We start from the raw sequence: 27,027 nt of genomic DNA, 5'->3' as shown, positions 1-27,027 counted from the left end.
AAATAATTCTTTTAGGGAGTCCCCTGGTGGCCTAGTGGTTACGATTCTGGGCTTTCACTGCAGGGGATCGGGTTCAATCCCTGGTTGAGGAACTGAGATCCTGCAAGCCACTCAGCGTGGCCAAAAAAAAAAATTTATTTTAGAACATGCAATCAGAGGGACAGGCGAAGAATCAAGAGAAAGTGTTATGTGGGAATCCAGGACCAGAGAATGTTAAGAAGGGTGGTCAAGAAGGTCAAATGCTATAGAAAAGTCAGGCTGAGGACTGGAAAACCCATTTCATTTACATTTAAGAAGCTTTGGTGACCTTTTTGAGAACTGATAGCATGCACGGTGGGGTGAAAAGTCAGATGGCAGTGAACTGAGAAGACCTCAGTATGGAGGAAAACAGAAATGGTGAGAGGAGGAGAGAGGGTATTTGCTGGAGAGGAAGGTGGGAAGGAATGAGGGTTTTTTAGGATGAGAGGACATTTGCAGGCTGAGATGAGGGGTTAGTGAAGGAGAAACAGATACAAGGGGAGGAGCATGAATGAGGAGGGAAGAGGGCCGCTTCCTCTGATGATGAGAGGCAGGAGTAGGTACCTCTGTGGGGAGACGGGGAGGTGGGGACGACGGCAGCTGAAGGAGCTCAAATCCAACTGCCCCTCTATCCATTATAAAGTAGGCAGGTCTATCTGTTGAGAGTGAAAGGGACAGGGAGAGTGACAGAGGCTTCAGGAAAGGGACCCTGTGGGAAGCTGGAAAGAGCTAAAGATTTCCTGGGAGCACCAAGGACTCAGCTGGGGCTGGAAATCATAATTTTGGAATTGAATCAATCCGCAAGGTTCTGTGTTTCCTCTAGAAGTGCTCAGGAGGCCTGGGCCCTGAGTGGAGGAAACCAGAAATAGGCTAATGTAGGACCAGAAATGGTCAGAGGAGAGGCAGCGATCGCCAAGGCAAAGGGAGTGAGGATGGTGGTGAGAGTGTATTTGAAGGGATTGATCGTGGAATCTGCACCTGGGAGAAGATACTAAAGGAAAGCTGATAAACTGAGAAGATGGAGAAGAGTAAGGAGAAGAGAACGTGACGCGACTGAAAATAAGTTTCATGGGAATGGAGGAGTGTGGAAATTGGGGCTTTGAGCACCGAGTGGAGTTTCAGAGTTCACGATTTCAGGGGTAGGGCAATTCTGTGGAATAAGATGCAGGATGTGGCCTCAGTATGTGGCCTTAGTGAAGTGGCACAGAGGGGGACAATCATTGCAGTGGGGACGGTCAAGGAATTGCAAGGCTGGACTGTCTTCATCATGGATCCTGAAGTCACTCCAGGAGAGTGGTAGATGGTTAAATCCTGAGGGTATTTACTACTCTGCCCAGAGTCATGTGATTTTAAAAACTGATAAGCATGTCTTCAGTGCAATCACTGATAAAAAATTTTAGTTGAAGAAAGGCCTTTGTCATGTCACTACTATGTCTGCATGTTGATCTGTTAAGTGGCATCTAACAACGAGATCAGAGATTCACCCCTGAGTGGGACTATTCTTGTCCACAGGTTAAGGGTCACATTGACTTCAGGTCTCGGCCTCTCGCTTTAAATCTAACTTGGGAGCCAACCACTAAACCAAGCATCAGTTTGTCTCCTCTTTGACTTGAAGATTCCTGTACTTCTCACCCAGGGGGCAGGCAAGACCTAGTTCTTGCTATAAATGCCTGCTGCTGGCTCTGAAAAAAATTGATTTGAAGGACAAAGTAGACACTTATGAGGACCAACCACACCACCCACTTTCCTTCCCCCACAAAGATGTTTATCTTAAAAGAGGCCTGGGGTGCAAGCCCAGGCCCTGAGTAGCTCTGCTGTTAGGTTTTACAATTGACTACAGCTGCTCCTGCAGCAGATGAAATAACACGTGCTTTTTGTAAGAGGCTGTTACCCTCTGGGGTGTTGGACTAGTAGTTTTATTTTTATTTTCCTCCTCCTCCTTTTTGCTTCATAATCTTTTTTCAAATTATAACTTCTATGAAATCCAGACATGTAGAATAGGGAAAAGCAGAGCTTCTCTGTTAGGGCTGGGGTGGGAATCCACAGGTCAGTTCACTTACTTTCTTTTTCTCTACCTCCACCCACCCCCCACCCAGACCCCCAGACATCTGAAATAACTCCTTAGGGCTTCTTTCAGCAGCTGGGAAAAAAGCACTGCATTTTGTTTCCTTCTAGCACTGTCATTTTGTAAGTCTATTATTCAGTGAAGACAAGATGCAACAGGTTCCAAAATATGAAAGTATCTTGGTTATTATGAAATATATCTTGAACATGCCCCTAGTTCTTGATCTGTTTCCAACAGCAGCTGGAGAAGCACAGTAGGACCACAATCAGGTTCAAATCAGTCCCCTGGGGGTGTTGTAGCTCACAGCTCTTGGGGTAGCTGCCCAGGTCACAATAATTCCCTTCTCTAGAAACATGCCCCCTCTGCAAACACAGTGGTGAGCCCCAGGACCAGCTGGTATCATGTAACCCCATCTACTGGCCACAGGTGACTGGTCTAGCTGAGTTGATTGGTCAAATCCAGCCAATCCCTGGAATTTTTTGATCTGGCATATAGGAATAGAATCAGTCTTCTCTGTCTCTGACAAAGTTGTAAGATATAAAAGTTGGATGCTGCCATAAGCCATGTTGCCCACCTGAGAGAAAAGTCATTTGTAATGAGAAGGAACAGAGCTACCCACAGAAAGGACCAGAGATAAGAGACAGAGAGCAGAGGGAGAGATCCTGCCAGCGTTTTGAGCTCTTGATTTTCATTGTTTCTGGGACACTGCCCAATCCTTGCCCTTTCCATGGTTTAGTTTTTCAGCCTTTCCTTGGATTCCATGAGTCAGTAAATTCCACTTTCTATCTCTGCCATTTCAAGATGGGTTCTTGGCACTTTACAACCAAACTAATAAAGGAAACAAGACAATCAAACAGACAATGTCAGTGGCAGCACAGAACTAATCTCAGTCCAGGATTAACATCTCTAATTTGTTCTGGGGAAGCTAGAAGGATGCCTGTGTAATCCAGAAGTCAAGAAAGACAGAGTTTTTATGACAATCTGAGTGAGGCCTCAGGGGGAGGAAAAGTAGACATAGCAATAGTCAGAACTGTGTGAGCAGGATTTGGGGTTGATGAGACTGGACCGCTAAAGTTGTGAGAGCAGTGGTAATACCAGGGAGTGGCTGGAGGTATCTCCATCGGCTTCCTCCAGGTCACTCCAAAACCCTACAAGCATACGAGATAAAACTCTTCCACAATAGACAATTCTGTCCACATTCTTCCTTTGTGCAAGAAAGCTTTCTTGTCACCAAATGTAACTTTCTTTCTGTTTTTCTTTGGGACCTGAACTTCCTTCCAAACAAGTCTGTAAACCCAGCCTCTGCTCTCTATCTACTCTAAGCCTCTAGGTCAAAGAGAATTCCTGCAGGGGACTTGTGCCGTTAGAGTTGCAAAAGCACTAACTGGGTGTCACCAGGGAAGTCCGTGATACCTAGTGTTCCCAGTGGAGAAGCATCCAAGGAGTTGGCTTTATGGCTCCCTGCTGGCAAGCAAGAAAGACAAACACGAAAAGCAGCGGGCTCTTGTGGTGCGCTGGAGAGAGAGTTCAGGAGGAGACCTGAATGGCTCAGGAAGGGAATCAGTTCTACAGTGAAACCAGATACCTGTTTAGAACTCTGAGACCCTCCAGCTGCAGAAGATGAGATGGGGGGTGGAGCCGTTGCTGAGAAACTGAGACGAAGGCAGGAGGTTTGGAAACCTTGAGTTATTACTGGCCTAAATTCTCCCAGTAAAAGAATGCAATATTGTATTTCTTTTCTATTAACTCTTTCAGGCCTTTCTTTACTGAACCAGGAAAAGCTATTCATTGAACCTGGTGGGTAATCACTTAAAAATAAAGTTAGTAAGTAAAAAATATCATTAAATGTCTTCTTCCCTGTATGGGCAGAGCTCTTTGTATTCCTGTTCAGCCCAGGGGTCAAAGAATAATGATATGATGATATCTGAAAAGATACCATCTCCTAACCTTATTTTAAAATTTCCATTAACTATGAGTTCACAACAAACACTCTGTTCCTTCATGAGTACATGTTACAAGGTAAGTGTTCAGTAAATGCATGTGAATGAATGAATGAAGTATCACTGTATGGTCTACGAGTGTCCCTTATAGAAACAGAGCATGGAGCCCACCGTTAGGGCCTTTCGGATTGGTTCCCTACCCCCTTACCATACCTCACCACTGAAGGTTATGTCCATGACCACTCAAAGGGGGCCTGGTTTGGAGATAACAAATAAGGACATACACTCAGGAAAACGTTAGTTGGAATCTGTGGTTCGCACAGCCTAGACAACAAGGCCAGTCAAGGCGGCTGAAGCACCTCCAGGGCTCCCCAGCCTCTGTGAACTGCCTGGGGGAGTGGCACCTGGCAAACAGCACCCTATCACCGATCCACATGCCTGGCCAGGCCATCACTCACCACAGGGAACATAAAACTGCCTGACAGCTTGATGCCAGGGAGCATCTGTTGAGCTGGCATTGACTCCTGTGGGAACAAAGCCAAGGAGCCTGGGTGAGGAGAGCAGAAATCAGTCAGGATAGAAAAAAGAAGGCTAGGGGGTGTGGCGCTCTGCTACACCGAAGATTTAACAAGCCTTTAATTTCTATAGTAAATCACAGAGGAATTCATTGTGGAGATGACTGAGAGCCTCCAGTTGGCCCATGCTGCAAATCCTCCTCCATGGAAGGCATGGGGCGCCTAGGAGAGATGTGCCCTGCAGCTGCTCCAACTGCCAATCCCCTTCCTCACTCATTCTGTGTCCCCCTTACGGGCATGATACCACAAAAAGGCCCTTCCTGTATTTCTCAGGGCCTGCCAGGCAGATGACTCTCAATGTGGGATTTAAATCTCTATTTTTCTAGTTGGAGGGAAAATTGTAGGGAAAGTCTTCCAAGGCATCTGTTTAGAAGGTTAAGGCTCAGAGAACTGATTTCCTGTCAACCAACATTTTAATAAATCATTCCCACAACTTCCATTACACTATAGCCAGGCACAAGCTGGCTCTGCCTGACAAGCAAGATTTCTGTATTGTCAGAATTTTCCCAAGTTTCCACTCTGGACATGTGCTCTATTTTCACTGGCCTGCGAGCGCCACTTGGGCACAGATTCTATGTTATTTGCCTTCTATTTCCAGAGCTTGGCACAGTGCCTGGTAAGCACAGTAATTCAGTGACTGTCTAGCGATTGAGTGTTTGCATGCATGTTTACCAAATGAGCAGGAAAAAAAGTCTGGCCTCAGTGATCAGGTAGGTTGGTAAATATTTGGTGCTTTTCATGATATCATTAACTGGAAGATATCTCTTTGATCTCCCAAAAACACTACCTCTTTTATGACAGTACATTAAGCATCCTATATGTTTTTTTCAGTACAACTATAAATCTCTCTCCCTATAAATTCATTGGAAGCAGGGACCAGGTGTTTTTCAATTATTTTATCTATCCCCTCGCCCAATAATGAACTAAATAACTAAATGAATGAATGCTTACTGGCCAAACCATATTGTAGTCTCAGGTCTGTCAAAACCTTTCAACACAAGCACCAAAGTCTTTTCTAAAAGAAAGTTCAGCCCCCAGAAAAAACACTGGCACATGAATCAAAGACAACATTCATATAACAACATCAATACCAAGAGGCAGAGAAAACAAAAACATAGCTTTGAGGCAGAGGCAGAATGGGGAAATTCTGACCGATAGAAAGCCTGGCCAGGCCCAGAACATAGGAGAAAGGGGATGACAGCCAGGGTGAGCTACAGAATGAGGCAGTAGCCAAAACTTGTGGATAATCCACAATGCAGATTTGCCATATCAATAAAAGCAATTGCACTGACAGCACTGACATGGATCAATCCTGTGAGTAATTTGTTAGGTGTGCGGAGGCCAGGAAGGTGGAAGAAGACAGGTGGTAGAAGAAAGAAAGGAAGGTGGTAGAAGAAAATTCTGATGTGCATAGTCATCCAGAGTGGCAATTGGACTGAGAACAGAGGCCAACAGTGGCTAGAGGGAAGCCTTGATTCAGAGGGCAGAGTTCCACTGCTGCAGGGTTCCCTTATAATTAACCAATTAGGGCCATAGCTTCATTTCCTGTGGCAGTTTTCTCTGCCATAGAGAATGAGGTCACAGCCCTAACCACATAGACCTATAAAGCATCTGGGTGATAAAGAACAGCTTCAGATATGCTTGGCTCATTCCCAGGAGATGACTGGGTACATGCGTGGTATTCTTAGCCCCAGTAGGAAGAGTTTCTCAGAGAAATTGAAGTGTATTCTGACATTAGCTTTTAAGTCCCTCTTTACACCCCTATCACATGACTCTAACAAAAGAGACTGAACATTACTGGATCTATTAAGCAACCCTAGAGGCTGGAATAAGTCAAACAGGGCCCCACTGACTCTGAAATGACCAACTGTACCATTATTCAGTAGCACTATGTGTGATCCCATATGAGAAAACATTATTTAATATAATTTATTATGTATATGAAAGAATTATTTAAACTGTAAGGAATCATTGAGATTAAACATATTACTATTATTTAGACGATGTCAATTTCTCAGAGAAACTGAAAGTACCTATTGGCTATCAGAGTTCAAATCTACTAAGAGAAGGGAGTGGACTGTACATTAGCCTGTGGAGGGGATGGAGGGAAGTTTACAAGATGGGTAGAAAAATCAAGTGTCAGAGAGGGAAGAGAGGCATTACTGCATTATTCTAAAGATGAATTAATTATAAAGTTGTCTGTTGTTTTTATGAAGACTCTATTACCACCACAAAAAGAAAACTCTCCCACTCTCCTTTACCCTTATATTTTATAAGAATTGGGTGTCAGGAGACATTCATGGAAGCACCAAAGTGTGAAAAAGAAAAAGACAGTCTACCTCTTGGTTTACCTGGCTCTTCAGCTGAAAGGTTTGGAGGTGAAATGAGCAAAAGGCAAAGACTAGGACTCACTCTGTGTGGGTTTCCTCTTCCTAATAAGACAGTGGAACCTGATCCCTGGGGACTGACTGACAAAAATGGGAGACCATAAGATGGCCTAAGGAGCTTCTATGAGGCTCAAGACCAGGGGAGGCCCAAAGGCAGAGAGTGAAAAAAGAATACTGGAAGCACTCAAAAAGGTGGCTTCCTGGCTCGTCTGTGTTTCAACTCTCAGACTGTAGCTCTTTGTTAACAATCCCCTTCCATGTGTTCAAAGGGGAATGATGCAAAGATGAGGACCCGCACAGTGCAGATGGGACGCAAGCTCTACCCTTCAGCGAAGGCTGTGACACCCCTCAGCCAAAGGAAAATTCTGTCTCAGTTGGTTAGGTTGGGACAGCATTTGTGCAGTTTTCCTCTCTGTGTCAGGAAAAAGGCTGGGGCACAGGGGCCAGGACTGGGGAAGGATCTGAGGCAGGTCAGGCTGCAGAGCTTCTTAATTAAAAACAGGAATTAAGGAAAGAGTCTGTAGTGCAGATGTAGAAAGAAAAGCTTATACACAAATTCATGAGAATGGTTACCTCCGGGGAAAAGGCCAGGATGGCAGGGGTGGCCAAGGCACTCGGTCTTGCCTGCAATATTCATATTTAAGAAGGGAATGTATTCATATGTTAATTGCTTAACAAAAAGCAGACTTTAAAAAGCCTTAAACTTAAGAAAGATCGACATAAAGGGAAGAGAGGGAGAGGCAGAAAGAAAAGGAGGGAGAAAGGAAGAAAGACACAACTAACAGTCCAGCTCTCCTCGTAGGGGTCTCCCTGGATGCTGGGATAAGGCAACCCAAGGGGTGGGGTTCAGAAGCAATGGAAGACATATGGAGCAAATCGCAAGGGGCAAAGGTCCTAAAGCAGAATGTCCGGGGTCACAAGAGAAGAAAATGGAATAAATAACAAAATTCTGAGAGAAAACAGTGAAGAGAAAAAGACTCCCCGCCAGCCCTAGCCCATACTGCCTGTCAGATTGAGGCCCCAGTTTCCCACTCTCACACAGAAAGGAACAAACACCACTCCCCTGAATTGGGCCCAGAAACCTCTCTCTCCTCCTAGGTCCTCTCTGCCAATCATACCCGTGGTTGTGGAGAAATGTACTACCCTAGATTTAGAAAGAGATGTGAACATGAAGAGGGCACTTCCTGTGGACCACCTACTCACCCTGCCCCCTCTCAAACTTTCTACCAATGCAATGCCACCCCACCCCTCCCTTGGCCCACCCACTTAGCTCCGGAAACAGAATGAGCACCTTTGCCATATATTCACAGGCTTCCCTGGGGATTTCCTTAGGGCAAAGCCCAGGGAGGGAGGAGACCACTTCTTTTGGAAGGAGATGACCTCTGAATTTGTGGTCCTGTCTTCTGGGCTCAGGCAAGCTACCAGGCAAGGTCATCGCCCAGCTCAGCTGGAAGAGGTCGGCCCTTTTGATTTCACCAGGCTCGTCTGTACCGTACCCACCACCTTAGCCTCCTTAGGGCTCTGTGGGGGGATTGTTCTGGGGTCCCGGTGAGGATGGGGGCAGAAGAGGACCCCTCCCAGAGGTTAGGCGGGAGGCGCTAGGGCAGGGGAGCTGGGGAGTGCGAGGAGCAGACAGTTACCTCATTGAAGCCCTCCTGCAGGACGTCCAGTAAGTTCCCCCGGGTTAGGCAGGCTAGCATTGTTCCTACCGGGCCCCCGGGGCGGGGTCTCCGGGCCCGGCGGCCACCGCCTCCTTCTCCCTGTGCACACAAAGACTCTCGGCTCAGCTCATTGGGATGTCTCCGGAGTCCCGCATGCCACTTACTGGAAACCTAGACCCGGGCCAAACTAGCGGCTTCCACTGGGCATGCTCGCACCCGGGCTCCGCAGGAGGGGCCCGGGCGCTGTCGCGGTTCCTATAGAAACTGCTGGGCGCGCACCCAGCGGAGGGGCGCTGGCTGGGGGCCCCCTGCCCGGCGTGCGTCAAGGAGAGCCCCGCGGCGCGCACACACACGCACACTCACACAGCGGGCCGGGGGGTGGGCGTGTGTGCGTACGCTGCGCACACACACACACACCAGGCTGGCCTGCCGGCGTGTGCATGTGCATGTGCTGCGCGCGCGCACTCACACACACACACACACGCACACACACAGACACACACAAGTTCCGATGACTTAAGGCCTCAAGTGCCCCACCACAAGGTGGGTAGGAAGGGGAGTGAATCATAGGATTTTTTTTTTCCCCAGACTAGCTGAAAACAGCAACCTTTTTCCACATGGGGCCTGGACAGTGAAGTTAGGCTAAAGAAGAGGAAACAGAAGGGAAAGGCACAAAAAGAGGATAGAGAGAGCTTTAGTTATTGATGGTATTAGGGTACATTTAATAAAATAGTGCTAAACCAATCACAGGATCACAACAGAAACATCAAGGGTGAACCAAGGATGAACAAGGTTTTACCAAAAAACCTGTCTTTCTTTTTCAAATGACTGCTAAAATGTAAAACCCATACTTTAAATGAGTTTTAAGTTAATTAAATGGGTTTTAATGAAAATGGGTTGAACTGCAAAATGTCCTGGTACTTTTGAAAGGGTTAGGTAAAAGCTTCCTCAAGTGACACAGAGAGCCATTCCCCTGTTTTTAGTTACTCCAGTCACATTTATTTTTAAAAATACTAATCATCTTTTCTCTCAGTGCACACTCTTGTCTCTATAGGAAAACTGGAAGCTGAAAGAACACCCATATTATGTTCCACCTCGTGATCCCAGATGGGCAGAAGGGTTTACACAGTGTTAAGGAGCGCAGAAGGTCAGGCCTCGCCCAAGGACACAGCTGGGCAGTGACAGAGGCTATTTGAGGAGCTAGGACTCTACACTGGTGATTTTGCAAAAGGCCCAGATTCCCTCCCCAAATCCCATTAGTACCTTAGCAAGAAAAGTCAGTCATGGCTCTTGTTCAACCTAATTGATCTCCTCCTCCTCAGGTCACTAGAAAAGAAGAAAATCCTTATCCGAAGCAGCTAGAGCTAGCCACATCTGCCTGAACGCCGAAAGCTGCTAAACACATAGAGAAAAGACACACCTCCCTCTGACCACAGCAAAGAGGAAGCAGAAGTCAGCCGAGGTGTTAAGTGGCTGCTGCTGGTTGAATGCTGTGGGTTCAATTCTGGCTAAGGCTGGGGAAAAGCCATGACACCAACTCAGACTGAACCCGAACAGCCCACAAGTCAGAAGACCACTGTCCTTCATCCTCTAGATGGGGAATTTGGTTGCTGAGAACTCCCCTCGCGGTCACCACAGTTCATGGTGTAACACCCTCAGTTGAGTCACTAACCCATGTTAATGCAACAAGGCCCCTTTTAAAGAGAACTGTGAAACTTCCAAGAGTATAAAGTTGTATGCAACACATCTACATACTTAGTGATGCAAGTCCAGAACACCCAGTTGGTGGATCCCTGGATAGAGGATTCTGATTGGCTGACAGCCCATCATGCTTTGGATACAGCATAAAATATTGAGATATCAGAGGGAGGTCCTGCTGCCAGTTATCTATGCCAAGAGGTCACTGTTTCTCAAACAACAAGCTATTTATCAAAGTAGGACCTGTGAACTCAATATTCCTGGGAAAAGACATTAAATCACTGAATTTTAAAGCTCCAAAAAAAGATCTCATCTGGCCCAACTCTCTCATCTCACAGATGAAGGAACCAAGGCTAGCAGAGGTGCTCACAGCCACTTAGCAAGTCAGTACAGGAGCTAAGATCTGAACCAAAGGCCTCTGAGGCCCAGTACTATGCTGTTTGCCCTATGCTGGAGGAATTAGAGAGAATTGTGGTAAATAGATACAAGATCTATTATAGGGCATATGATCCAAGACTACTATTCCTTGGAAGTCTATAATAATACCAACCACATATTCTACAGCAAGAGTATCCAATAGAACTTTCTGTGATGGTGGAAATGTTCCATATCTGTGCTGTCCAATCCAGTGGCCATGAACCACATGTGGCTAATGAAAACTTGAAATGTGGCAAGTGCAAGGTTGGAACTAAAATTGACATGGCATTTAATATTAATTCGTTTAAATTTAGGTAGTACAATTCCAAAATATTCTGTTCCATTGTCCCCACACAACTACTGGAATGTTCCAAAAATTATAATATGTTCACATAGAGTCTGCCTCTCAGACTTGGAAAAAGCAAAAAATTCTTGTTGGACCAGATAATCCCAATTTTTTTTTTTTTTTTTTAGAAATTCACGTTCATTCATTCATTCATTCATTCATTCATTTATTTATTTATGGCTGTGTTGGGTCTTAGTTTCTGTGCGAGGGCTTTCTCTAGTTGCGGCGAGCGGGGACCACTCTTCATCGCGGTGCGCGGGCCTCTCACTATCGCGGCCTCTCCTGTTGCGGAGCACAGGCTCCAGACGCGCAGGCTCAGCAATTGTGGCCCACGGGCCCAGCCGCTCCGCGGCATGTGGGATCTTCCCAGACCAGGGCTCGAACCCGTGTCCCCTGCATCGGCAGGCAGATTCTCAACCACCGCGCCACCAGGGAAGCCCCCCAATTTTTTTTTTTCTCAAAACATATGTTCACCATACTTATCATGGTCTGACTTAGAAAGTGACCCGGGTAAAGAATCAAGCTTTAGCTCTAAGCAGCACTAACATTTACTATTCCTTCTATCCTCTCCATCTCACCCTATTGTGATATCAACACAAGAGCTGGGAGAATAAGTGGGTTAGCTAAATGACCTAGGAATAACTAGGACAATGATCCGCATCCTGTAGTGCCCGAGCAAGGGAAAACTGCAAGCCAGTCCTGGTAGCTGGAACCACTCCCACCGCTACAGGCCTGTTATTCACTCTGCCTGGAGGAGAGGCAAAGAGTCCAAGCAAGCTGCTTTCTGCATATCTCTGTCATGCTGCCTGGTTTCTGAAATTACACCAAGCTTCCTCAGTCCTGCATTACTTTAACAATAAAGGCAATGGATAAACAACAAGATTCTACTGTATGGCACAGGGAACTATATTCAATATCCTGTGATAAACCATAACGGAAAAGAATATGAAAAAGAACGTATATATATGTATAACTGAATCACTGCTGTACAGCAGAAATTAGCACAACATTGTAAATCAACTATACCTCAGTAAAATTTTAAAAAACCAATAAAGGCAGATACTTTCCTCACCAACTAAAAGCTACCCAAATATCTATCTACAAAAGTAATAATAGCAAAATTGAGCTCTTACTATGTGCCAAGCCCTGTACTCAGCACTTACATACATTAGCTCATGTGATGGTCACAGTTACCACAATCAGTAGGTTATTTTTATTGTCCCCACTTTACATATGCAGAAAGAGAGATCTGGAGGGTAATTTGCCCCAACCCCATAGCTACTAAGCGGTGAAGCCAAAGTCCAGGTTCTTAATCATTATGCAATATTTTTATATGATGTTACAGCATAGAACTCAGCATATGTTTTTAGTTGAATGAAAGAATGAGCCAATGGAGGAAACACTGGCAAACTCATTCATCACTTCTATTAATACAGATAATAACATGTTAGCCTAAGTAAGACTTTGAACCTCAAACAAAACTGTCATTTGGTGAAAATATTGACTGTGACTTCTCCCTGCAGAGAACTAAGAAGTGTGAAATTCACACCTATGTAAAATTTAACACATCTATTATGGGCAATCATTAATGACTATAAGGAAGCAGAAAGGCAGTTTGAATAAACAAATAATTAAAATTGTCAATGGAAATATTTTAAATGACTCTCTGAAATAATTTCTTAGTCTTTCTCTGTTTTCTCACATTAGCAAGCTCCTTGGCAGTAACATATGTTTACAATTTCTATTGCATTTATCTTCAGAGACATCACCATAAATACATACACACAAAAGGGTTCACGTCTACCGGCAAAGGTCCCAAACGTGTCCTGGCTCCTAAACTGCTCTCTTTTGTCTCCAGGCTTTTCTGCCAGTCTGCATCCCTTAATCTTCCTTAGGCAACACATTCATCTTGCTGTTCAACTGCTCAAATGTCTTCAAACACTCCCTTTTCCTAGCATGTCAGATATAGATTCCTCATGCCCAGCTCTTAAGGCCTCCCCCCTCACTGCCTATGCTCAGTTCGCAGGCTCTTCACCATTTCATAGATTCACAGGGCTCATTTTCACCTCTATACCTTCATGACTATCCCTCTGCCTAGAATGCCCCACACTTCTGCTACTCAAATCTTCACTATGCCTAGTTTAAGTTCCACTTCCTCATGGAACTCCTCTGACCACTCCTGAGTTCGTTAAAATCAAGACAGATCTGATCATAATCTGTCTGGAACACCCACCTCTCAGATAACCCATGGTGCATCCCTGCCCTTCTTTCAGGTCTCCGCCCAAATGTGTTTATTCTGTTTGGCCTTCTCTGACCACTCTACTTAAAATGATACCACCTCCTCACCTCAGCACTCCCAAACTTCTTTGCCTGGTTTAATTTATTTTCCTTCCTAACATTCATCACCATCTTGCATACTCTAGATTTACTTGTTTACTTGTTTATTGTCAGCCTCCCTTCTGCCCAGAATGTAAGCTGCATAAGGGCAGGGAGTTTTGTATGTTTTGTTACTGATTTATCTCTAGAACGAATATTTCAAGGCATATAGTAGATGCTCAATAAATATTGGCTTCTTCTCCTTAAAATTCAAAAGTGATAGCATGCTATATACTATATCATTTAGCACTTTATAGTTAATTTAGGAATGTGATTTTTAATCTCTTTTACTGCATTTCCAAGACAAATATAAACAATTTCTGGTATTCTTCTATACTTTCCTCTCCTTCACCAATGCAGTCTTTCATTAAACATATATTAAATGTATACTGAGCACCTATTATATACAGCAGGTCCTATTCTTTTAGCAAAAACTTCAAGAAGTCACAGTTACACATAAATACACACACACACAGAAGGGCAAGAAACAAGACTAAAAGAAAGAATAGTAAAAGGAAGACTAGTAAAACAGAGAATCCAATATTAGTGTGTGGGGACAGAGTGTACAGGGTGATTGTGACAGACTGAGTGGGGAGAAAAAGGAAAAAAGAGACAGAATGGTGTGAGACTAGAGTAGGATGCTGCCAAAGTAGTCACCAGATGCTAGTGCTTAATATAAACTGTACCAAAGCAGATATGCAAATATATTCTACATGATTTTTTAAAATTCACATTTCAAAAGTTATCTGCCAAGTATCCTGTGGGTAAAATCAGATTAGGACTAGCGCCATCTGGTGGGTATTTTGGAAGTGACCCTGAGTTTCTCTCAGTAAAAACACTGTAAATGCCCCCATGTCTCTGGACTGCCATTCATAATGTGTTACGGTTCCACATGACTAATTATACTACCGTGAAATAATCTTTCTGCAGGACCCTGGGCCTCGTTGCAAGAGGTAGCCAGATTTCTACCAAGGACCTTCCTATCTCCCCATTGATGTCCCTCTGCCTTCTGAAGGATGTATACAAAATCTGACACTGCAATTCTTCTTTTAAAAAGTAACTTACCACTTAAAATGTTCACATCCTTTGACCTAGCATTCTACTTCTGGAACTCTATCCTGAGGGGAAAAAAGTCTTAAATGAGAAAATCAATTAGTGTTTTACAAGGCGGGGAGGGGAACCTAAAAGTCCAACAACAAAGGAATGGTCAAGAAAATTACAGCCATAACAAAAAGAATAAAATACCTAGGAATAAACCTACCTAGGGAGACAAAAGACCTGTATGCAGAAAACTATAAGACACTGTTGAAAGAAATTAAAGATGATACCAACAGATGGAGAGATATACCATGTTCTTGGATTGGAAGAATCAATATTGTGAAAATGACTATACTACCCAAAGAAATCTACAGATTCAATGCAATCCCTATCAAATTACCAGTGGCATTTTTACAGAACTAGAAAAAAAAAATCTTAAAATTTGTATGGAGACACAAAAGACGCCGAATAGCCAAAGCTGTCTTGAGGGAAAAAAACAGAGCTGGAGGAATCAGACTCCCTGACTTCAGACTATACTACAAAGCTACAGTAATCAAGACAATATGGCACTGGCACAAAAACAGAAATATAGATCAATGGAACAGGATAGAAAGTCCAGAGATAAACCCACACACCTATGGTCAACTAATCTATGACAAAGGAGGCAGGGATATACAATGGAGAAAAGACAGTCTCTTCAATAAGTGGTGCTGGGAAGACTGGACAGCTACATGTAAAAGAATGAAGTTAGAACACTCCCTAACACCAGACACAAAAATAAACTCAAAATGGATTCGAGACCTAAATGTAAGACCGGACACCATAAACTCTTAGAGGAAAACATAGGAAGAACACTCTTTGACATAAATCACAGCAAGATCTTTTTTGATCCACCTCCTAGAGTAATGGAAATAAAAACAAAAAATAAACAAATGGGACCTAATGAAACTTTAAAGCTTTTGCAAAGCAAAGGAAACTATAAACAAGATGAAAAGACAACCCTCAGAGTGGGAAAAAGTATTTGCAAACGAATCAATGGACAAAAGATTAATCTCCAAAATATATAAACAGCTCATGCAGCTCAATATTTAAAAAAAAACAACCCAATCAAAAAATGGGCAGAAGACCTAAATAGACATTTCTCCAAAGAGGACATACAGATGGCTGAGAAGCACATGAAAAACTGCTCAACATCACTAATTATTAAAGAAATGCAAATCAAAACTACAATGAGGTATCACCTCACACCAGTTAGAATGGGCATCATCAGAAAATCTACAAACAACAAATGCTGGAGAGGGTGTGGAGAAAAGGGAACCCTCTTGCACTGTGGGTGGGAATGTAAATTGATACAGCCACTATGGAGAACAGTATGGAGGTTCCTTAAAAAACAGAAAATAGAATTACCATATGACCCAGCAATCCCACTACTGGGTATATACCCAGAGAAAACCACAATTCAAAAAGACACATGCACCCCAATGTTCATTGCAGCACTATTTACAATAGCCAGGTCATGGAAGCAACCTAAATGCCCATCAACAGACGAATGGATAAAGAAATGTGGTACATATATACAATGGAATATTACTCAGCCATAAAAAGGAACAAAATTGGGTCATTTGTAGAGATGTGGATGAATCTGGAGACTGTCATACAGAGTGAAGTAAGTCAGAAAGAGAAAAACAAATATCGCATATTAACGCATATATGTGGAACCTAGAAAAATGGTACAGATGAACTGGTTTGCAGGGCAGAAATAGAGACACAGATGTAGAGAACAAACGTATGGACACCAAGGGGGGAAAGCAGTGGTGGGTGGGGTTGGTGGTGTGATGAATTGGGAGATTGGCATTGACATGTATACACTGATGTGTATAAAATGGATGACTAATAAGATCCTGCTGTATAAAAAAATAAATAAAATAAAATTCAAAAGAAAAAATAAAACAACAAAAAAAGAAAATTACAGCCATTATAATGTCTACCAAACATTTGTGTTCATATGAAAACAAATATTTTAACAATTTCATATTAACAAACATTAAGCCAGAAAAAGCAAAAGGCAAAAGTATGTGCATAATATGATCTCAAATATGTAAATAATATACATAGAAAAAAGACTAGAAGAAAATATTCTAAAATATTAACAGGATTGCTTCTCGTTGGGAAGATTATGTTTTTAAAAAAATCATGGTTTGCACTATTTCCCAAATGCTCTATAATTCACATACATTATTTCCTTTTTTTTTTTTTTTTGGCTGCACCATGCAGCACACAGCATCTCAGTTCCCCGACCAGGGATCAAACCCATGCCTCCTGCAGTGGAAGCATGCAGTCCTAACCGCTGGACCACCAGGGAATTCCCACGTACATTATTTCTATAACAAATGTTATTGAAATCTTTTAAACAGTCCATATGTTCTGATTAATTGCTAGAAATTTTCAACCTCTGCCTGATTTTATTAATTCCAGAAAAAGATAATAAATCAAGTGAGCCAGAATTTCCACAAGAAGGGGAAGCTAGAAAAGAAAGCAAATATATTACAATTTTGTTCCAGGATCTGAGTCCTGATGGAGAAATCCCCCAGTTGTCGAGCTGTACTGAAATTCCATTAACGTCATCACACTCCTCTCAATGGTACACCAAAAACTTACAGAGGGCTCTGCTGGTATCAGGGGGTTACAGAGTCTCTTAACCACTTGGGTACCCATCTTCAGAGTCCCTAGAAGAACTGGATCAGGGCCACCTTAAAATAGGAAGAGAAAGATCCATGCAAAAATACAGGTCAAGAAAAAAATTCCAAAAGTTAAACCAATTTAGAGGGGTCAGGTTCCTGCCCCAAGCCTACCCATTTAAGTCATCTGGAAGTATGAAAAAAATAGGACCCCAGCGAGCAGGAAATCCAGCCCAAGATAGTATAATTACAACAGGGCTATCCCAGTGGCATTTTTAATATAATCACTTAGGTTTTAATAGCAATAAGTAAAGACAAATGCTTCCCTATCAGTCAAGCAAGAATGCATTTTCCTTCCTCCCTAAATGTATCAGTCTGTTGACAGAAATAATCAATAAACAATCTATAATAGAAATAGAAAAGAGTTTTATTTGAGCCAACCTGAGGACTATAGCCCAGAGATAGCCTCTCAAATAACTCTAAGGACTGCTCTGGAGAAGCATGGTTTTCAGCACAGTTTTAAATCTTGTCAGAACAAAGAACATCAAACAAATCAGAGATTCATTCCTTCAGTCTTTCAAACAAACAGATCAGCATGTACACAGCAAGTCAGTACGGCCTTGGCACCTGGGAAGGGAGTCTTATCATCGAAGGAGTAGCAGCATTGGTGTCCCAGGAAGGGAGGCATTTAATCTTTACTTTTAACATGGCTATTCTTTACTTCTAGTCAAGGCACCCTTTTCTATAATGATTAAAGCAGATGTACAATGTATGTTTGATAAGCCACAAACAGGCTGTTTTAGTTAGCACAAAATTCAAGGTAAACCATGTATTAGCCAGAATGACTTTCCCATACCTCAATATGTGAAAATTTCTTCCATTAAGTCACAGACCATAGGAAGGATTATGAAGACAATGAGGAGAAATAACCGGGAGCTCTGCTTCTGGCTCACTGTTCCCTTCATCCTCAGGAATTCAATTTTAACCTAGAAAGGCAGCACTTACATTCCAAGGCAGAAATGTTTATAAGGCACTTGAAGTTTATAAAGTGCTATCACCTATATCAACTTATGTGACCAGCATAGTAAACAACCCTTGGAAAGCGAGTTCATTTTATTATCCCCAGCTGACAGGAAACAGGCTAGTGTGTTGTTCTGCCAATTAGTAGTGCAGGCAGTGTTCTAGCCACCTCTTCTGAATCCACTTGCACTAAATCTGTGCCAGAGAACAGGCCTAGAATGGTGCCTAGCGGTGGTGGTGAAGATGATGGTGACAGGCAACATTTGCCCACATACTATGAACTCTTCCAAGTGCTTTAAATTCTCACAAATACTCTAAGTAGTTGATGCTATTATTTCCAACTATTTTTTGCGCTGTGATTCCATTTTTCAGTACTCTATCCATCTTAAGGAATCTTCCCTCTCAGGAACAAACCCAGGGGCCACCGTATTTGCGGAGGATGGTGTGCAGCTTGAGAACGGGAAGTCTTCAAGCTCCGAAAGTCTGAATCAAGAACTGCATACTAAGAACCTGAAAAGCTTGGAGAGGGTTCGGAACCTGAAACTTCCACCTCCTTCTTCCCACCACACTCTCGCCCCTCCGTTTGTCCCCAGTTCTGGTCTGGAAGCTCAACCGGTGGTAATAATACTTTCCAGGTAGGTACCCGCCACCTTTCAGCACCTACCTCTTAAATCGTCGATGTGTGGTTCCGCCTTTCTGTCCCCAGCCCTTCTGAGCACGGCCTCCTCCTGCTATAGCGTCGCCTCTGCGTGCCCGCTGCCATGGTGACGGCGGAGGCCGGCCCGGACCGGTCCCGCCTCCAGCCAGCCGGAGCCAGCCCTGGTCCAGCTCCGCCCCCTGCTCCGCCCCCTGCCGGCTCAGACCCCGCCCCCTGCTTGTCCAGCCCCGCCTCCTAATGGCCCTGAGCACAACCTCTGCGGGCCTTCACCCCGTCTCTTGCCGGCCCGGACCCCGCCTCCCGATTGCCAGAACCGCGTCCCCTGCCCGTCTAGACCTGCCTCTCGCTGCCTTGGACCCTGTCTCCTGATAGCCAGAACCCCGTCCCTCGGCCCGGACCCCGCCTCCTGCCGGCCCCGACCCCGCCCTGGGAGCTCTGCCTTTTGTACATGGGAACCTGCCTCCAGTCCGCGCAAACTACTGCTTCCGGGGCTCTACTCCGGCCGCACCCGGTAGTGCGGCAGAAAGTGGCTGGCCTTCCCTACTACCCTGAGGCTGAGTGAGACCCGCTGTGCTTCGAAGAGCCCGCAGACCTCCACCCAAGAAAACACACCAGGCATGTTCCTTATGCGATTTATTGATCCTAACGGCTCTGCACCCGCGAGAGAAAACAGTCCAGCTAAAGGGAGTTTCTGGGCCTTGCAGTGCTGTCAACATCTGTGACTTGACGTCCTTGTAATGGATGGTCAGAAAACGCTTGCTCCATGCCTCAGCCCCTTCCCTCATTTGTTTGTGTAGGTCTGGGACCCTTGACCCAGCCACTGAGGAAATTGCCCAAGCCAGCCCTAGAAGCTGTGTACAAGAGCTCTGAATGCTTTCCAGAGCACCTCTTCTTCTTCAGCTTTGGCGTTTAAGGTGTGTAGAAGGGATACCATCAAATTAACTCCAACAAAATCGGCTCAAGTGCAGATGCTTCAAGGGTAACCTGTTCCCTCTGCACTTTTCTAGAGAGCAGGAACAAAGGTAGGGGGCAAAACCCTACCTTCCCGCACACTCAGCCTAGCCCTCTCATTTTGTAGAACTCCATCCACCCCCAGGTAACCCAAATACAACCCCAAGCTAATGGTGGCAAATAAGAGATAGGCTTAGGGAGAGCGCAAGACTGGGGCCCTCAATTCCAGGGGCTCTGTAGTTCTTTAAGCCTAAGACGTGTCCGCCATCCCTGGGCTGCCAGCCAGTCCCCCAAAGCAGTAGATTCTCCCCACAGCCATAGTGGTGAAATGATGCAAACAGGTCCCTCCTCTCCAGGGCTCATACTAGGGTCCCGTTCTTGCTGTCATAGCGGGGTGTGGACTGGGGGAAGTAAAGGGTCGCATACTCTGTAGCATTTTCTAGCTGTAGGTGCTTCACCTCCTGGGCAGAGCGTGTCTGGGTTAGGCTGCACACTTGAATGTCTGCATAGTGTAAGCTGCTCTCCTCCGACCTGAGGCCTTGACTCCTCTCCTGAGACACAGGCTGCTTTAACACCTGCTCATACGTACGTCCCGTTGGGTCATGGCCCTGAGAGAAATGGACAGCATTAAGGGAGATTCTTGACTTGGTTTTGCCCCTCACCTCCAACGCAGGGTCTGTTAAATGACACTTTGCTTTGCTGCTTTGGGGGATGGAGGAAGATGGGCAGGACCAGAAACTTCTACAGATAACTGAGACGTTTCTGTCCCAGGATGGAAAAGCTGAGTCCTGGGATCCCATGTCTGAGCAACCTCCTGGAAGGGACGGAGGTTGTCATTACCTTTGTGCCATTCTGTTGCTGCTGCTGCTGCTTTAATGTCCGTCTTGCTTGGCTCCCTGAGAGAAAGAAATCCGACTTAAATCCATTTTCTCTTCCTGTCTCTACTGAGATTGCCTTCTTCAAATCTCTGTGAAATTATTATGGTGGGCTTCTAACTAATCTCCCTGCCTCTGCTCTCATCTCTTACTTCTACCATTCCCACAAACTCCTTAGCAGAGTATACAGTCTGGCTCTTTCACAATCTGCCCGTAATATCTTCCGTCCTAATTTTTCACTGGCCCCTAACATAGTTCAACAGGCATATGTTGAGAGCCCATTGTATGCCAGGCTCTGTGCCACATTCTAGGGATAGAAGGATGAGTAGGCTGTTTTCTCCTCTGCAGGGGAGCTTGCAGTCTACGCGGGGAGACAAGTAAACAGACTATTACAGGGCAATATGGTAAGAGCTCAGCTACACCAAACATTTGGTCACTTTCCATAAAGTCGCTCTCTTCTCTTGTCTTTCTTTTCTCTGCATGAGATAATTCCCTGGCCTAAAATACCCTCTCCTCTCTGCTCCTCTTCCAACTTGTGAACTTGCTATTATTCCTTCAACATCGGTGTTTTCTCCCCTTCTCTCACAGCATGAATATGGTGCTGCTGGGAGCACTCGTATCAATACGTGGTATTACAGTTACTTGTTAACGTGTATCTCTTTCTCAAACTTGATTTTCAGTTCCTCTAGGGCTGAGACCATGTGCCCTTCCTCTTGTGCCTCTCTGCCTCCTTGGAATCCTGCCTAGTGCTTCACATACAATATAAGGGTTGAATAAATTTTTGCTGGATGAATGAAAGAATGAGCAACCAACCTTGCCACTCTTAGATAATGGAAAGGATGAGACTCAGAGTTTCAGAGCTGGTCTTGAGCACAGTAACCTAACGATTCTCTTTGGTGTACTATCTCCCTTTAGCCGTCCCCCACCTTATGCCCCTTCTAAAGACACTGGTTCTCTTATCTTCTTTTCTCAAATTTGCACTCCCCCTAGCATCCCCCCCCCCAACGCCCATTACCCATTTTCTTTTTCCTCTGGAAAGTTGATGGGCAGCTCCTGTGAAAGGAAAAACAGATCACTTATGTGTAAAAGCCTGGCCTGTATCTTCCCTCCTTCATCATTTGCTCTGTGGTCCCCTTAGCATTCTGGTAGGATGACCTTCCCTCACCTCCCTCTAACAAAGATTCACCCTGAGCCAGCCCCAAAGCATTTATCAAGGGTACCATACCTCTCCCAAAGGGCTGGTTCTGGAAGGTGGAGTGGTACAACTGACATAACCAAACCCAAAATACAGACTCAGGCAACCAGGCGCTACATGCCAGGGATGTAGCTGAGTTGAGGGCTATTCTGGGATTGTCTAACAGGCTAATCCCAGCAGAGGGTAAGGGAAACTGGCCAAATAATGGGATATTCCTGGATTCAGAGACCCTCTTGCTTCTTCTCTGGTGTCTGTCCTTCAGGGTCTCTGCCAACCTGGGGTTCTCATTCTGGGAGTCACAGAAACTGCCACAGCCAGGGCTGACTAATTAGAGCCCTGCACAGCCCTTTCCTAACAGGTGACCTCCTGCCCTGCTTCTTTGTCCTTGTTTTTAATTAACACAGAAAGTGAAAGATGTTTAACCTTTAACATCCAGAGCACAGGAAGCTCTGAATTTGGTGAGTGACTCAGCTACGCTGCCCTCCCTGCAGGACAGACCTCTTATACTAATTTCTGAGCCCCTGGGGTCCCCGATGGAGCCAGTGTGTCTATGTGATTGTCAACTGTTTGATGGCCAGAGAAACAACACTTGTCTGAGGAAATAGGCTGAATAGTTTGTGGCTTACTCCAGATGTTTTTCTTGCCCGTACATTTCCAACTGTAACAGAGCCAACCCTATTTGTCTGACTTCTGTCTCCCCAAGGAAGTTTCCTTCTTTTGCTAATTAAAAAGAAAGGGGGGGGGGACTTCTAAATCATGTTCATTTTACTAATGTAGAAAAAGCAGGATTTTTCCACACATATCTGACAGAGGTTTGTGTTTTGGTTTGATTTTTGGTTTCAATGCAGCTTGCTGAGCTGAGAGCAGTTTGAGTCTCCATTTGAACTCTAGAGGTGGTTCAGAAGAAAAGCTTTGAAACTATTTCTGGGTCTTTCTACTTCCTCTTCTTCCACTTTAGCTCTTCCTTTCTTTTACCACTGCCTAGTCATAGCCTAATCCTAGCCTCTAATTCCTTGCCCCTGGTCACTACTGTCTTCCTACTTACTTCTACTTAAACAGATAAAGAGAATATTAATTCTAAAATAATGTAGACTTGGGTGACTCAATTTTAGTGAACAGAGCCTGTTCCCAAGTTGGATGTTGCACAATGCCTGGACACGACCCAAATGGAATATTCGGTTAGACTCGCGGGTGATGATAGGATTTTATGTTTAGCCCAGAATTAAGGAAACCAAATGGGCGCTCTCCTATATTGGTAGTAGGAATAAAAATTGGTGCAGTCTTTCTAGAATGCAATTGGCAATAAGTATAAGGAGCCTTAAACATAAATGTGTGTACCCTCTGACGTAGCAGTTCTAAGCAATAGTCAGACAGGTGCAAATATGGATGCTCGTTGTAGCATTATTTATAATTGCAAAAAATAGGAAATATCCTAAATGTCCAACATTGGGAACTAACTAAATAAATGGCATCTCCAATCAATGGAACATTCTACATCAATTTAAGAGAGATGTTATGTTGGAAGAACACCTAATAGCATGGAAAATTTTCCTCTTTATTAAGATAATAAAAAGGTAATATGTTTTGGGAGAAAAACTATGCATATAGACATTTAAAAAGGATTACATGGAAATACACTAAAATGTTCCTGTCATCTCTGGATGCTTATATTTATGGTTGTTTCTTATTTTCTCCTCTTTGGTGCTTTCCAAATTTTCTACAGTGAATGTGTATTACTTTTGTAATCAGAAAAAAAAATTTTTAAATAAAAATCTCAATTGTCAGAGTGTCTAAGTTTCTGAAGTTTATTGAGATAATGAGAAATAGAGAAGAACAATATTTATCCAGTCCTACTAATATTTTAAGAGGAAAAGATATATTTTGGTTAGAATATCTGGAGCAGTGTTTCTAGACAGGCTCTAGAGTCTGATTGACGGTGTCAGACTGGCTCTATGACATTTAGCAAGTTTTTTACTTCATTAGGCTTCCATTTTCATTTTATTTATTTTATTTATTTAAAAATTTTTGGCCATGCCACATGGCATGCAGGATCTTGGTTCCCTGACCAGGGATCAATCCCAGGCCCTCAGCAGTGAAAGCGCTGAGTCCTAACCACTGGACCGCCAAGGAATTCCCTCCATTTTCTTATTAATAAAATGAAGATAATAATAGAACTTAAAACTCATGGGATTATTGTAAAATTTACATAAAATAATAAATGTAAAATACTCAGCTAGGTGCCTGGCATATAATGAGTGTCAGTCAAAGCTGACTACTATGACTACCACCATCCGAGGAAGAAATAACCAAAAATGAAAACTATGAAGACTTGGGAAGAAAGGGAGTGAAAGATGCTTTACAGCCCCTTCTCTGGAAGTTTTTATGTTTCTAGATGTCCCATGTCTATAGGACATCTCAGAGTTTAAAAAGTGCTGTTCTCATTTTATAGATGGGCCAACTAAGGCCCTAGAACTTTGGTATCTTACTCAAGAAGGCAAGAACCAAATTTCCTATTATTGCTATGTCTTCTGCCTCTATCACCATGCCTGATACACATAGGTGTTCAATGAAATATTTGTTTAATAAATGAACGAGTAGTAGGAACAGGACTTGAATCCAATGTACTGACTCCAAATTATATGTGCTTTTCAATGTACCTCACCTATCTCTCTAAACATAATGATACTTTATTCATAAACAGGACACCCTCAAGACAGATGCAGGCATGGAGTGGTAGAGCTAAGAAGGTAGTAGACAGGGGGCTTCCCTGGTGGCGCAGTGGTTGAGAATTTGCCTGCCAATGCAGGGGACACGGGTTCGAGCCCTGGTCTGGGAAGATCCCACATGCCACGGAGCAACTGGGCCCGTGAGCCACAGCTACTGAGCCTGCGCGTCTGGAGCCTGTGCTCCACAACAAGAGAGGCCGCGATAGTGAGAGGCCCGCGCACCGTGATGAAGAGTGGCCCCCACTTGCCGCAACTAGTGAAAGCCCTCACACAGAAACGAAGACCCAACACAGCCTAAATAAATAAATTAATTAATATTAAAAAAAAAAAAAAAAAAAGAAGGTAGTAGGCAGGATAAAACTAGGCCCAGGGGTTTATAGCGTTAAAAAGAAACAACAGGCCGGGACTTCCCTGGTGATCCGGTGGTTAGGACTCCGCACTTCCACTGCACAGGGCATGGGTTCGATCCCTGGTCGGGGAACTAAGATCCCACATGCCAAGTGCAGTGCGGCCAAAAAATTTAAAAAAAAAAAAAGTAAAGAAACAACAGACCTCAAATGGTGTTGCTTGTGCTAAGCTCATACCACCAAACCATGGCTTAATACTTAGCCTAACTGGAGTTTCAACCTTCCCCAGGAATGTAGTCTTAAACGGTCAGTTTGGAATTTTCTGGTCAGCATCAATGAGATAATCTGCCACATAGACCTTTTCCATCGCCCAAAGGAAGATGAGGTCATCTGCTTTTCCCTTGATCCCTTCCCCCTTCTGCCTATAAAAGCCTTTCATTTTGTACCGCTCCTCGGAGCTCCTTTCTACTTGCTAGATGAGATGCTGCCCCATTCATGAACTGTTCAATGAAGCCAATTAAATTTTTTAACTTTACTTGGTTGAATTTTTGTTATTTAACAACAGTGATGACAATCCTGGGAAAGAACAATAAAGACAATACGATTCATTTATTGTGAGGCTTTCACATATAATCTGCTCTTCAAGTCCGTGACCTAAACAACACAGGTTGTGTTATCTACATATGACATATGAGGAAAAAGAGAAGTTACAGAATTTGCCTAAGGTCACACAGCAAACAAGTGTGAAAGTTATATTCAAATATTGCATGGATATTCTCCTTCTCCTCATTTCTGCCCTTTTATTTTTTATTTTTATTTTATTATTATTATTTTTTTTACTTCTACCTTTTTACATAAACACTTCTCCAAAGTTGATTTGCTTGATTCAGGAGGCAGTATTATGGCGTGATTAAAAGTATGGGCTTTGAAGTCAGATAAACTTGGGTTGGAATCTTGGTTTGTTTGCTTACTAGCCATGTGACCCCAGACAAATTAGTTAACGTCTCTGAATCTCAGCTTCTTAGCTGTAAAATGGGAGAAGGAGTAAGACCACCTCCCTCAGAATTTTTGGGAAAATTAAATGAGATTATAAAGTTCCAAATGCTACAATTATTACCATTATCTGGAGGAGAAAGGAAGAGAATAAAGGGAAAGAGGAGGCAGAGGAAGACAAAGAGAAAAAATGTCAATTTACCATTCCAGCCCTGTCCTGGCCGTTGGACAGACAGCTGGCTTGGCTGTTTTTTGAGGTTTCCTGAAAAGAGGGAGCAGAGAAGGGGTGCTGCTCTGGTGTTGGCCCCTGGAGGTGCCACGTGGAGGAGGTGCCATTTGGAGAAGGTGACAGTGGGAAATTGGCAAAGCACTAGCTGCAGGCTCTCTCTTATCCTTGGGGCATTCATGTCCACCAACAGAGACCTTACCCTCCGACCTTTCCCCCTACTCACCAGCTTCCCCCGCAGCAGAGCCGGTTTCCCATGGTGCTCTGTCTCCCGGGGAGCCCAGCTGTTTTGCTACAGATAGAGGCTTGTGCATTTCCTGGTTCCCGGTTCAGCTTTCAGTAGCAGCTCCCAGGGAGTCTCCGTCAGGGTCAGATTTCAACCTAACAGGTTGGACTTCGGAAGCCACCTGCTGGAAAGATTCCCAGGTGACTGCTCCCAGCCAAACGGTAGGGGAACACACACGGGCTCCAGGTGAGAGCAATCTCACCTTCGGGATTTGGAGCTACTTGGATGAAGCGTTAACTATGAGCTTCAAGCTTCAGTGAGAAGAAACCTGAGACAGAAAAGGGCTCTGGGTTTCCATAGAAAATGTTTCTCTACTACTTCACACTGTCATTGAAATGTATCGTCTATAATAAAGAGTCTTACCTATGTTTCCCCAGCACTACGCAGGTCTAATTGAGTTTCACTTTCAAGGTAATCGGTGTCAGTCTCTTATTATCCTTGTCCAGAATCTGGGTTTGAATACTGGACTCTTTTGGAAACTAAAATTTAGGGAAATGTATTCCTTTTGTATTCTCCCTTGTTATTGGAATTAATGTGGACAAATCACTTTT

At 44.0% G+C, this 27,027-nt stretch overlaps 2 protein-coding genes across 6 annotated transcripts in view; both read right to left on the bottom strand.

Annotated features, from left to right (window-relative positions):
- The window catches only part of DIXDC1 (DIX domain containing 1), a 75,201-nt gene extending 56,213 nt beyond the window's left edge, over positions 1-18,988 (bottom strand). Inside the window, exons 1-2 of one of the 4 annotated variants that reach the window (XM_036861968.1) lie at positions 18,884-18,943; positions 17,180-17,271 (exon numbers count right to left, since the gene is read on the bottom strand). In XM_036861968.1, the coding sequence (XP_036717863.1) occupies positions 17,180-17,236 (57 nt within the window). In that variant the 5' untranslated portion in view covers positions 17,237-17,271; positions 18,884-18,943. Of the gene's footprint in view, positions 1-8,625; positions 8,998-17,179; positions 17,272-18,883 lie in introns of those variants that run through there. The other 3 variants (XM_036861969.1, XM_036861970.1, XM_036861966.1) reach the window with 3 other exon arrangements.
- A 796-nt stretch (positions 18,989-19,784) lies between these two features.
- Positions 19,785-26,552, bottom strand: C8H11orf52 (chromosome 8 C11orf52 homolog). 2 transcript variants are annotated; one of them, XM_036859378.1, is made up of 4 exons: positions 26,417-26,552; positions 21,719-21,756; positions 20,669-20,724; positions 19,785-20,436 (listed from the first exon to the last, which is right to left on the bottom strand). In XM_036859378.1, the coding sequence occupies exons 1-4, from the start codon at positions 26,446-26,448 to the stop codon at positions 20,188-20,190; spliced, it is 375 nt and encodes a 124-aa protein (XP_036715273.1). In that variant the 5' UTR covers positions 26,449-26,552; the 3' UTR covers positions 19,785-20,187. The 2 variants fall into 2 exon arrangements, with proteins under 2 accessions (XP_036715273.1, XP_036715274.1); XM_036859379.1 differs by having other exon boundaries at positions 19,785-20,403.
- Positions 26,553-27,027: the final 475 nt, after the last annotated feature.

This window comes from Balaenoptera musculus, chromosome 8 (assembly GCF_009873245.2).
Source record: "Balaenoptera musculus isolate JJ_BM4_2016_0621 chromosome 8, mBalMus1.pri.v3, whole genome shotgun sequence".
Classification (NCBI taxonomy): domain Eukaryota; kingdom Metazoa; phylum Chordata; class Mammalia; order Artiodactyla; family Balaenopteridae; genus Balaenoptera; species Balaenoptera musculus.
The sequence above is the reverse complement of the archived record's forward strand: the minus strand, read 5'-3'. Positions and strand labels throughout refer to the sequence as shown.

Bases quoted from the DNA above. Each gene is read 5' to 3' on its own strand.
- C8H11orf52 (XM_036859378.1), bottom strand. From the start codon at position 26,448: ATGGGAAACCGGCTCTGCTGCGGGGGAAGCTG. The intron at 20,725-21,718 runs GTAATGGGCGTT...TCTTTCTCTCAG, and splicing joins CCAGAGGAAAAAGAAAATGG to GGAGCCAAGCAAGACGGACA. The intron at 20,437-20,668 runs GTAATGACAACC...CATTTCTCTCAG, and splicing joins AGCAACAGAATGGCACAAAG to GGCCATGACCCAACGGGACG.